This window comes from Antedon mediterranea, chromosome 2 (assembly GCF_964355755.1).
Source record: "Antedon mediterranea chromosome 2, ecAntMedi1.1, whole genome shotgun sequence".
Lineage (NCBI taxonomy): Eukaryota > Metazoa > Echinodermata > Crinoidea > Comatulida > Antedonidae > Antedon > Antedon mediterranea.
In genome coordinates, this window is record NC_092671.1 from 9,393,630 (window position 1) to 9,406,353 (window position 12,724).

Genomic DNA, 12,724 nt, shown 5'->3' on the forward strand with positions numbered 1-12,724 from the left:
GTGGCAAATTTGAAAACATTGCAGATGACGGAAAAAGTGATCCTTTTGTTTTGAATATCACGGGTTTCTATAAAGAATTAATAATTTGTGAGTATTTTGTAAAGTATTAATGTTTTTATACAACTAATAATTGGACGGTTTCAACTAACAAAAGCAGGTGTTCGTAGTCAAAGCTAGGCTAGGGCTAGGTAGGCTGGCCGGCTGGACAGGACGAGTGAGTGAGTTTATGATTCGCCGGGCGGGGCTGCTATCTATCCGTCCGTATATATGCCGGCTGGTTACTCGATCACGGCGCGGCGGCGTGGGTGTAGGCCTAGTCATTTACTATTCATTTTAAGCTAGATTAAGTCTTTTATTTTATTATTAAAAATGATTTGATATATATATAATGCCAGGGTATTTAATTAATTTTAAATATATAATTAATTAATAATAATTAATATTAATAATTTAGTTTTAATTAATAAATATTGATATTTCATCATTTCCACAATCCACGGAGTACTCCATGTTTTCATCAACAAAACATTATTCAAAACAACTTACCATTGCCAGAATTATTGCCAATTTAATCATGTTTGTAAAAGAAATCCAGTAGAGTTGGTCTTGTGATTAGGTTAGGTAGGAGGGGGTCTTACTCTTTAGAAATCCCAGATTATTAGTTCGGGATTGAAGAGTCAAATGTTATTTTAAACTGCTATTTTACAGCGAATAAGGAACTTTTCACTTTTTATGTTTTAGAAATTTTACAGGATGTCTTCAACTGAAGAAGATAGTGTGACACCAATTATTCCTTCTGATTCTGCTGGAAGCTCTGTTTCTGAAGACCTAATGGATGAATATCATGAACTGTTAAAATATGCTGTTGTTACCCCACATTTTAACCCAGACCAACTGCCAAAGACCATTGCAGAGGCGGTGAATGCCTTTCAGAAGAAAGACAATGATGCGGCATTGTATGTTGATGAGAATTCGGAAAGTAAGTGGTGAAAACGCCTTTAACGTTTAAAACATATTGTTCAGAATTTCACCACATTGATAATTGTTTTTTATTGTACAGTTATTAGAATGAACAAGATATTTTAACTTTCCAATATCATGATTCAAATTGTATTAGCCTAATGTTGATAATTGAATGCAACAAAATGCATTAGTGCAACTAAAGATGTCCTTCTAACTCTAAATAAATACCATAGATCCTTAAAGTAATGACAAAACAGAAACCCAGTCTTTATAGATAAATATTAATTTGAGAGATTCGTGAATTCAAAAAGAAAAATATGTTTTAAAAATCTAGGTAGTTCAGAACACAGCTCAACATCTACCATTGCTGGGGACAGTGACCATTCCAGCAGGAAAGCACCAGTTTTGAAAGAATATCGAACACAACAAAACATGGAAGGCACCCCACATGGACGTCCCTCAACATCGGCACACAAGCAAACTGGTCAGTACCTCTAGACGATCATCAATTCAGTTTATTCTATTTACACAAGCTTACTTCATCCATGCTGTGCTGCAAGTTGTAGTTATTTATTGGTAATTTGTTTATAAATTTGTCTGAGTTTTACTTAATATTTTGCTGTAATGTTTGCAGATAATGGGTATTCCTCTACTCAAATACCATCATGGTCAAGCCCCAATGGTAATCAGGATTTATCAACAGAAGAGGAAAGTGTCGCCACCCCTGGCTCTACAGATTCTAACAGTGCTGTTAGTACCCCTAGGACCCCATCTATTGATCCAGATCTAGCAAGAATGGAGGCAGAGCTTGATGGTTGGAGCCTTGGACTTAAACGCCAGGTTTTGGTGTGTATTATTCATTGAATTATTAATTTATTTTTCAAAAGGATATTACATTGGTGCCAAATATATGTTGGCTTTTGAACACTGCCTCTATTTTTGAATTTTTTTTCTACAGGCTGAGCTTAGTCAAGCCAAATTAAAACTTCTACACAAACATCGGCAAAGTATTCAGTCTGAGAAAAACAGGTAGGCCTATATAAATATCTTAGAAATTATTTTATAGTATGCATGCCTAGGATATAGAACCGGCAATACAAATCTAATTGTGGATGGCATACAAAAATATGATTCTGCTCTCTGATTGGTCACTGATAATGATAATTTTTCAGACATGCTCAGGAGGTAAACCAATTAAAAGATGAGATGTCCAGATTACAGGAGTTAATACATACTTACCAAAAGTCTACGGAACGTAAAGATGGTGTCATCACTAACCTTACCAATGCAATGCAGAAGCAAAAACAACGTTTTGAGATGCTAAAGAAGTTTAATTCATGGAAACTAAGACATAGTGAAGATAGACGGGAAGTAGGTTTTAAGAAATTAATATTATACTTTTTGGTGTGTGTTTCTTCCACAGTCTCAAATGGGATATTATAGAGAAGAATAATCATAGAAATAAAAGAGCAATTCATCTGTTGTACAGCATTTTGTTACTCAAAAGGGATCATGTCAAAATTAGAATTATCGCAGTAACTAATTTTGTTTAGTAATTACAATTACTGTCAGTATAATGCAATTACAGTATTTAGCACATCCTTTTTTGTTTATTAATTGTATTCACTGTATATTGCAGGTACTGCTGCATATCAATTTAAAATGAAACTAACAAGCACGAATGTGCAATACTCGGGGTACAGCGAAAGAAGCTGTATACAGACGTATACAGTTAGAAAGTAAAGAAAATAGGTTTCGCCAGGGCTCGAACCGGGACCTTCTGCGTGTTAAGCAGACTTGACAACCACTACACTACGAAACCTCTTACATTAAAAATGTGGGTTACAGAAAGTTTTTTAATCCATTTAAATTACAAATAAATGGTAATAAGCACAAAGCAAAATAAACATGTGTAAAAGTGATAATTACCGATTACACAAAATAAGTATTTTAAAAAATAATAAAAATAAGATATACTCTGTATAATTATCATATTGCGTATACAGTACTTTTCACCATAAATTAAAAAAAAAAAGGTTTCGTCCGGGCTCGAACCAGGTACCTTCTGCGTGTTAAGCAAACGTGATAACCACTACGCCAAGAATCCGCATATAACCATATAACTACATAACGCTGTGGTGTGTGTCACACATTGTGGCTTCTTAATTAAACAAATTAATTAACAAAAAATTAAAAATCCGGCTCTATAACTTTGAGGACATGTCCCTGTAGTATGTTCATGCCAAATCCCAGCTCAATACTATAACGAATAAGGGAGGAGTAGTACTTTAAAAATCGCACTTTTTACTCAATAGTGTCCAGATGGAGGAAGAGAAGGAGAAAATGAGTAAGTACTAGACTCGGGTACCCCGAGTAAAAATCATACATTACTGCAGTAAAAAGAAAGTAGTTGCTGCAGTAACTGCAGTAGAATATGATTATCCCTATTGTATCCATTAAAAACAAAAACTGTTTAGGTATTCACAGGATCCTTGGCCCACAAACACCACCAACGACAGTTGATGCAGAAGGTTTGGGCTGGCTGGAGAGGGATCATTGAGGCGAAATGGAAGCAACGAGTGGAGAAAGCATGTCAAGCCAAAGCACAGGAAGTCTGTATGACGCTAACCAATGATTATGAGGCTAGAGTAGCATCGGTAATACTCTTAATATTTACACTTGATCATCTAGTGTTTAATTTAAACTCTTTGTTCTTAAGGTCTGTCTACACTATCAAACTTTATGTGACAAAAAAAGTGTGAAGCGCCCAAATATGGTAATAATGATATGACATCATGTCCATATGGGCACATCACAAAGTTTGATAGTGTAGACAGAGCTTTACTGTTTATAAATTGACAAAAATCTACACTATCAAACTAGTTTGACAAATATGGTGTGATATGACATCATCATGTCCATATATGGGCACATCACATAAAGTTTGATAGTGTAGACAGAGCTTAACACTGTATTTTATTTATTTAATTAAGGTGAATGAAGCTTTGGAAGCATCAAGACAAGAGGTTGCTAAACTACATGCTGAGCGGGAGCATTACGAAGAAGCGATGAAGAAAGCGTTCATGCGTGGTGTGTGTGCCCTCAACATGGAGGCTATGTCAATGTTTCACCAGGCTGATGAAGGTAACATTCTGTTTTGTACTGAAAATTATTGGTAACCAATACATTTTTAATTGCCTCTAATAATTTCATTGTATTTCCATTGTTTTGTGGGGTACATATATTCTGAAACATATATGTAATATAGCAGAACATCTCGTTTGGGACACCTCTATTCAGCGGACACGCCTGTTAAGAGAACACTTTCCAGTGAAACAAACGAGGATATTATGTTTTCACAGCTCACCTCTGGGAACACAACTATTAAGGGGACACTTTGTTGTGTTCTGAAGATATCCCCATTATAGCTGTTACAATATAATTTTGTATGTAAATGGAATGAAAGTATTATTTAACAGTATGATACATATTGTTTATCAGTGACATACATTGTAGAAAATATTTTCCTCATTAGATGGAGATACAGCTCAACAAATGCCCTATCCAGCAATGCAACCACCAGCAAGAGAGCAGGAAAGAAGCCATAAGCAACCAGTATCTAATCATGCAAGCCGACACCCTGTTGACCCAACAACGCACAGAATTGACTCAATATCACATAGAGGAATTGACCCTACCAATGCACAAAGAGTGGTTCATAATTATCCTGCTTCTGGTGTAAGAGGGGTAAGAAAAATAGATTACATAAATATATAATAGATCGATATTGAAGTCATGATTTATCTTGAATGCATCGATTTTATAAAACATTCCTGTTTTTTTTTATTTCTTTGACAGTGATTGTAACATTATTTTTCTTTAAGCTCTGTCTACACCATTAAACTTTGTGACAAAAAAATGTGATGTGCCCATATATGGACATGATATCATATCACTACCATATTTGGGCACATCACACTGGTTTGATAGTATGGACAGAGTTTTACAGTCAGATCAAGAATAGGTGAACGTATTTGAACAAGTGTATTTGTTAATCATTGTTGTATCCATTACAACACTGAAATACCTTAATCCTATTTATTTTAGGGGAAATCTGGTTTGACATCAAAGCCTGGATCAAAATCTCGTTCCTTGATTACAAGGGTAACCGGTAAAGATTCAATCTCACGGGCTGGATTAGCGCCAACCAAAGCGTCAGTTGTTGTTGAAAGACACACCCCCATAAGCCAGGTAAGAGCTATCGTGTATGTTGCTTTTCTATAAAGCTATTACTATTTATAATGTAGACATTCCAGAAATTGTCACAGAAAGGGGTATAGGTATAAACACAAAATATGTAATAAATAAATAAGTCCTCTTAAACACACCTTCAAGTCTGAATGTGACAAATTCTGATCGTGTCAGAAAGAAAAAATGTATATTATAGTAGTAACAATACTTAAATGATGAATTTAGAAGAAGGTACAAACTAAAAATTACATAGAGTATACATTCCAGAAATGTTCACATAGATAGGGGTATAGGTATAAAAAAAATTGTATGAATAATAACATTCATAAAGAATATTTAACATTCAGAATTGAATAAATGTTGTGCTGTGTTGATTTCAATTACATTATGTTTGGATGCAAATAATTTATGGTTATATGATGGGTGGGCATGTGGAAGATGCGCCCCATGATAGTATTTATCAAAATTCTACAATATAGGTATTTAATATAGAATTCAAAGCTACAAATTAATTGTATTTATTTCTATTGCAGCAAACTATTGGGCATGCTCAAGCAAGTCGCCACTCTGTTCGCTCATCATCGGTGCCTAGCAGAACATAGTAATCTATACAATGTTTATAAAAGTCTACTGGTAGTAGCTGTGGTCAATCTACCTTGTCACATGAATATGGTTTATTTAAGCCGAGACCAAAATGAACATGTGTACAATAACATTGTGTTAAAATACGTATTTTTAAAACTTGTAAATATTTATTAACTGTGAACAGTAGTCATTTTTGAATAAATCTTACATGCTGTGAAAATTATCAATTGTTTTTTCTAAATATTGAGGTCTGTAACATTGCTATAGAATGGGTTTTAATACTCAAATAAGTGTCACTACAAACTAAAGTTCTGTCTACACTATCAAACTAGTTTGACCAAAAAAGTATGGTAGTGATGTACCCAAATATGGTAGTGATATGACATCATCAAGTCTGTCCATATGCTGGCACATCACATTCTTGTCACAAAATTTGATATTGTAGACAGAGCTTAAGGAATGGTCGTCTAAATGTTTCTTCGTACTCAATCACTTAGATTACAATAATATTTCTAATTTATAGAACAGTACTGTATTTTCATAATTTCAATTGACAATAAAATAAGAACATTTTCAACTTTTATTTAATTAAAATTTCACATCAAACAATAAAAAACCCACTCGGTTATTACGCACAGTATCGCACAACAATCTGTCAAAGCCATTATGCCTATATCCCAGAATTTTCTCTAAAACATTCAAAGGTCAACAACGGGTGTATTAACCTCATCAATAGAAATAGTGTGCATAGAAAACATGGAAACCTCTTTAAATAAAGCAGACAACAGCAATTTATAAAATAGAGTGATACGCAACACCAAGAAGACTAGTAGAAAGCCACGCAAAACAAACCCACCAAAGCATAAATGAGATCATTGAGTACGACAACAGGTATAAAGAATGTCCATCAGCTAAGGAGGTTGAAGCTGCCTCCTTAAGCTCTTGAAATTGTAGTGCACCATCTGAAAAAAAGTTTGAATGGTTGTAAAATCTCTGTCATATACTTTGATTCAATTCTACAGTAGGATCATGCAAGAGGTGCTGGACAATGCATGCACAAATTGTCAACAATGAACACAACATGGTCATGCTAGAAACAGCACGCAGTTCACAACAGGGTTCCATGTGAATCAAGTCTTCTTAACACACGTTTAAGTCTGAATCTGACCAATTCAGGTCATGTCAGAATCTACAAGATAAAAATAGTAGTAACTGTACTTACATGATGAATTTAGAAGAAGGGACAAACTAAATATTACAATGACTGGAGCCAAGTATTGCAGAGCCACCACACACAAGTATCGAAACACGCTCATCACTATTAGAAGCATTTGCTGGTATGTTATTTTCCCAGCTTCTTTACGTAGTTGATCGAGTCGTTCTTGAGCCATGTTGAGGTAGGACTGGAGATGAGTGGGTAGAAACATGAGACGCATCAAGCAAAAACACCAAACTAAACCTAAGCGCCCTCTTTCAAATGCTGCATCACTCATTCTGAATAAATGAAAAAAAATTGGATGAACATACAAAAGTAGTGATTGGTTGTCTAGTTTCAGTTATTTATGCTTGGTTCCCACAATGACACAACACAAGGATGTAGAAGCAATGCAATCGATTTGACCAATGACAAGCAACAGTTTGAATAATCCTTCGATTGTGATTGGTTAAATCCCTTTACGTTGTGTTACATTATTGTCACGTCTCTAGTGGGAACCAAGCATTATTCACTTCTTAATACTTACATTTGCTTTTCTTGACCATTCATTAACTGACCAACATAATTACTAAGAATATAATCACGACCCAATGGTTTGATCCACAGTAAAATGATAAACACTGGTAGTATAAAGTTGCTATGTAACAGTACTCTGAAATATTAATTGAAAAAACATAAATATAAAATAAAAATATATAATTATATATGAAATAAACAAGCAACTTCTACAGAGAGTATGAGAACATATCATAATTGTATCCAGCATAAGTCATCTTATTTAAAGTCTCTGGCAAATTATTTTTTATGTAGGCTAGTATTTTTTACAGTACTATAAATTACACAATGATACAAATAGGAAACTCACAGTAAAAATGTTCTATCAGCACTATATCGAAGAGAATCAAGATGTGTCCTAGCTATTCTCAATCCTGGGAACGTGAGAATGGCTCCTATAATACCACATATGAAGGCTAAGCTAAGTTTGATGAGACCTTTAGATATTGGCCCACGCTTTACAGATAAGTACTTCTCTAGTAGAAACTCGTATTCTTCAGAGACTTTTTGGAGTGCTAGAAAATAAAATAAGTTTTGGCTGTCGTTAACAGTTATATGCGATAAATAGACAGTAAAACGCATAAAAAAGAGTAATATTGGTCAAAGTATTACCTGTAAATGATATTTAAATTTCATAATTGTATAGGGCTATTCCGTTAATGTATTTCCCTAAGTAAGCTGGTTCTTACCCACCAAATTTGAATTTCTCAAGTGGGAAATTTTTCATGTTATAAAAATAGGGTTACTTTCCCTTTCAGAAAAGAAAAACCATCTCACCTTCATCTAACCTAAAATCTAATTTATCGTCTCCTATGAGCATCATTGCCATGGCAATGAGCAAAAAGCACAAACCACTAGCTAAGCACATCCACAATTCTCCCTTCTCCTCTGTAGCAAAGTACAATTTTAACAGAGAAAACAAATATTTTCTGGTAAGTCAAGTTAAAGGAACAAACAATAGTACATTAATGTTACGAAGTCTGTAACATTATTATAGTCAATATGTCAAAAATTCGGGTGAGGGTCAATTGTATATAAATAATTAGTGTTTATGAGTTGAATAGAGAGACTATTTCATTCGTTGAAAAATTGACTGCACAATTTATCTATCGGCGGTGCAAGAATACAATCAGGTGTGTTATAATACATGATTACATAATGGGCACTGAATGACAAATTAACAAAAGGATACAAGGCAAACACCTGTACAACTAGCACCCATATTAAGCTGAGATTAAACTCCGTCAAAGGGTCGTAATAAGCATAATAACCAGCTGTAACAGAGTATATAAAAGCTGCTACAAATGTGAAATCCACCATCCATTGCAGTTCGGTGTAGTATCTCAGTGGGATCACATGGACCTCCAGGACAGGCCTTGGGATGAGTTGCACGTCCAGGCCCCTAGGTACTGTCAAAGATTCTTTTTTAGCTTCTCCCTTCCTGAATAAAATATACACGTCATTATTTAAATGTGATCTTGCTTTGTGATCATATTACACTATATAGACTCTCTTTCACACACAAAGGCAATCATTCATATGTCAACTGAAACCATAAATGATGTCCTAATGTACTCAATAATGAGGACAGTTTGTCAGGACAAGTAACAACAAAAACAACAGAATTGAAGCTTAGGCATACAATAGGCATAGACTGGGTTTCACCTGCCAGTTTTCAGACACATTCTATGCGTAAAATATTTAGTTAAAATTTGATAGAACTGTGCATTTGTCTGGGCAGTGTTGAGTTTTATAACTTTTCTCTCAAATAAAAACAGTAGCTTGGGAAGTGATATACCAGCTTTATAGTAAAATTATTGTCACTGACGATACAATTTCAAACATACCTTCCTTTACGGTAATTCTTCCCATTTTCTGGTTTTATCTGGCTACGAATGTCTTGCTCACTTTGTAACTTATACCATGTCAAGTTTCTAGTGTAAAAAAAACAACATTCAACATGAATATATTTTGAAAATTAAATAACATCCTTCTTTATAACATAAATGATGAACCTACAGTTGATTATTTACATATAATTTAATTTAGTGGTAAAACATTTTATGAATAATAAACATAAGTAGAAAAAAAAAAAATGTTTTCTATTTGAATAGCATACAGTAGAATATCTACTTTATGAGGAAAACAAATGAAAAAAAATATGATTCGTGAGTTGCTTTAAACACCAAATATGGTAATCATAGAGTAAAACACAACAGTATAATATTTACCCTCTTGCGATTAGCCATTGAGCTAATGAGAAGTAAGCATTGAGCTTCTGTAGGGCTGTCACAGCAATGAATGTGGCAACTAACTGAAAGCCAAACAAAGCCTAAAGATGCAGAAGAAAAACAAAATATTAACTACAATTTGGAGTAAATTATGGTGCCCGGGATTTACACGTGATTGTGTCGTAGGTCATCGTCTCGACCTAGAAACAACCAAAACTGTGTCGAGGAGACCGAGGAGAACCAAGTCCTAACTTCTTGCATGCATACAGTGACTTCACATGATCTAACTTGTTCCTAGGTCAACTCTCTGTGCCAACTTTCATTAAAAATATTTTTCTGCCTAAATAAAATTGCGTTGCGTGTAATTCTGCCGTATTAGAATTTGCCCAAAAGTGGATGCCCTGAATGATTGGCTAATATTGTCTTTGTATTTGTTCTGAACGGTTTAATTTTTGTTTGTTTTTCTATATTTGTTAACAACCGTTGTGCTGTATGTTTTTATAAAGTATACCGAAATAAATCAATTATAAAAAAACTATTACATTGACCACTTTAATTTTACTTACCATATTGTGCGTTTACAGTGGTTCTAATCATCCATTCTAAAATACAATAACAATTTAACAATAAATAAAGTTAGACGTACAATGTGCTTTTTGTTTAAATACAGTAGGACATTATAAAACTGTGAATTGAGGAAATGGGAAATGACATATTAAGTTGTGTGTAACTTATTGTGTTGGTGGTCTTATGTTTTGTGGTCTAGGCCTACTGTACAGTATAACTGCATACAAATATTGTGTATGTATCTATTGATGTTTATGTGCAATTTGAAGAACTTGGCCAACAAGGATTTTCTTGCGAAATTTGAAATTGCACAAGGATTTTCATTCAAATTAAAACAAATACAAATATCTTTGCTAATGGTTTATCTTGTATCACATGGCATTGGTTATTAATATTATTAATTAGGTTACATTATGGTGATTATAATTTGGAAGCAAGAACGTTTAAATAATTCTAGAAATTGAATTGCCTGCCTTTAAAATTAATATTCGATTTAAAACATATATACTAAAAATAAAACTCTTTCCCTTCTTTCTCGACTCAATCTCAGTTTTACCTAGATTCAGATAACCTACCCTACCGATAATAATAACTACTGTACCTATCAAGCTACAGAGTAGCCACAAGCAAGGCAAGAAAGGTCAGACACTACAAAGGAAACAACGTCGTCTTACTCAGTCTCTGACCAGCAGTGCAGTGACAGCTACCCGGCCTAGGCCTAGCCTCTAGTAGTAGAGCTTTATTATATAAATAAGTAATGTATTTCTAAAATTATAAATCCTATAATATAAAGAGAACATTAATTAATTATACTACCGTGATATACACACATTAATAAGTAAGGTAAACAAATAAAATAAATATTAAACATGCCGCTTTTGCTTTTGCAAACCTTTTTTGTTGAAGAATCACTCAAGCGTAAAAAACAACAAAAAGGTCACATGTCTTGAAAAATTTGCTATGCGCGTGCCGTCCGTGTGAGTAACCGGCCATCCATCGCGCCAAATACAAACTCTGCAGGAACATGCGGCTGGGTTACACAGTGACAAAAAGAAAGAGTGATTTTTTGTTTTAATAATTAGTGATACAGCGCTTGCTGTTACTTTCAAGTAATAATTAATCTAATGAAGACTCTTTTATTTTTTATTGCATTTTTTCAGTTATTAACGGTATTTGGTGAGTAAACTTAGCTACAATTAATTAATTTATAGGCCTAGGCCCTAGGGGCCTAGGCCTAGTTAGGAGCTAGGCCTAGGCCTAGCTAGGTAGTAGGCCTAGGCCTAGCTAAAAGGGCCTAGGCCTAACCTAGACCTATAGGGCCGGACTAGGCCTAGGCGACCTAGCTAGGCTAGGTTAGGCCTAGCGGCCTAGGCTAGTTAGTTCTGTAATTAGACCTAGAAAGGCCTTCTTTCAGGCAGGCTAGGGCCCTACCTACTAGGCTGCCTACTATTACTAAAGGCTATAGTATAGGCCTAGGCTAGGGCGGACCTCTAAAAAGGCCTACTACTAAAGCTAACTAGGCCTAAGCCTTTATAAGTAAGTACGGCTAATATAAGTAGCTAGCTATCTAGGCCTAGAGGCTAGGGCAGGCCTAAGCTAGTATACCAGGCCTATAGAGCCTAGTAGTAGTACTAGTAGGTAGGGCCAGGCCTAACTAGGCTAGGCTACTATCTAGTAAAGTTTACAACAAGTAGTAGGCTTGCCTATACTATAGCCTTTAGTTAGGCTTAAAAAAGTAGTACTAGCTAGCTAGCTAGCTAGGCTAGCCGACGAGTTTAGGAAGTTAGTGAATTGTGGGGCGTAATTTATAATAGGTCTAGCTAGGCCTATAGTCAATATCTGGTATGTGTGGTTGGTATTTCTTTGTTTATATATATTTGTACAATATTTTGTTTCCAAAGGTTCTTATGAAGGTTGTTTTAGAGAGAACCCAAATGACAGAGAATTTAATGTAGCAGGTGGTGACCTCAGTTATGATCAGGCCGAACCGCATCTTTGTACAGCCCTCTGCAAGTCCATGGATTTTGCACATGCAGCTTTACAGGAAGGCTACTTGTGTTTGTGCAGTGATAGCGTAGGAAAGCACAGCAATGGCTCACAATCAGGTTGCATTTACAGGTGTTCAGGAGACCAGGTGTCATTTTGTGGAGGGCCTGGTTTTGGTACTGTTTATTCAACAGCAACAGCGATAAAAGATTTTGCAATTTCTGATCCAGGTTAGCTAATTAAATAAGCCTTGCTTTATTCAAGTTCATTTTAGTTACAGCATACCCACACCATAAAGAAACCTCTTACTACTGTAGGCTGTTGTTGTCGTCAATCACCTTAAAATATCTGGTTTTAAACTCATATTATG

The 12,724-nt window shown here is 34.9% G+C and overlaps 3 protein-coding genes across 6 annotated transcripts in view; 2 read left to right on the forward strand and 1 right to left on the reverse strand.

Moving 5' to 3' along the window:
* LOC140040307 (centrosomal protein POC5-like) lies at positions 1–6,022 on the forward strand. Its single transcript, XM_072086129.1, has 11 exons — positions 1–87; positions 742–979; positions 1,298–1,447; positions 1,598–1,809; positions 1,922–1,992; positions 2,136–2,334; positions 3,441–3,620; positions 3,957–4,107; positions 4,499–4,710; positions 5,071–5,214; positions 5,748–6,022. Exons 2-11 carry the CDS (start codon positions 754–756, stop codon positions 5,814–5,816), a joined length of 1,614 nt encoding a protein of 537 aa, XP_071942230.1. The 5' UTR covers positions 1–87; positions 742–753; the 3' UTR covers positions 5,817–6,022.
* On the reverse strand, positions 5,977–11,278 carry LOC140040308 (transmembrane protein 161B-like). 4 transcript variants are annotated; one of them, XM_072086131.1, is made up of 10 exons: positions 11,261–11,278; positions 10,368–10,403; positions 9,802–9,902; positions 9,418–9,504; positions 8,763–9,011; positions 8,348–8,499; positions 7,881–8,085; positions 7,542–7,667; positions 7,022–7,293; positions 5,977–6,761 (listed from the first exon to the last, which is right to left on the reverse strand). In XM_072086131.1, exons 2-10 carry the CDS (start codon positions 10,368–10,370, stop codon positions 6,592–6,594), a joined length of 1,365 nt encoding a protein of 454 aa, XP_071942232.1. In that variant the 5' UTR covers positions 10,371–10,403; positions 11,261–11,278; the 3' UTR covers positions 5,977–6,591. The 4 variants fall into 4 exon arrangements, with proteins under 4 accessions (XP_071942232.1, XP_071942233.1, XP_071942234.1 ...); XM_072086132.1 differs by having other exon boundaries at positions 11,242–11,267; XM_072086133.1 differs by lacking the exon at positions 11,261–11,278 and adding an exon at positions 11,185–11,236.
* Positions 11,238–12,724, forward strand: part of LOC140039254 (polycystin-1-like) — a 21,001-nt gene continuing 19,514 nt past the window's right edge. Inside the window, exons 1-2 of the mRNA XM_072084857.1 lie at positions 11,238–11,286; positions 12,270–12,584. Of these exons, the coding sequence (XP_071940958.1) occupies positions 11,238–11,286; positions 12,270–12,584 (364 nt within the window). The remainder of the gene's footprint in view (positions 11,287–12,269; positions 12,585–12,724) is intronic.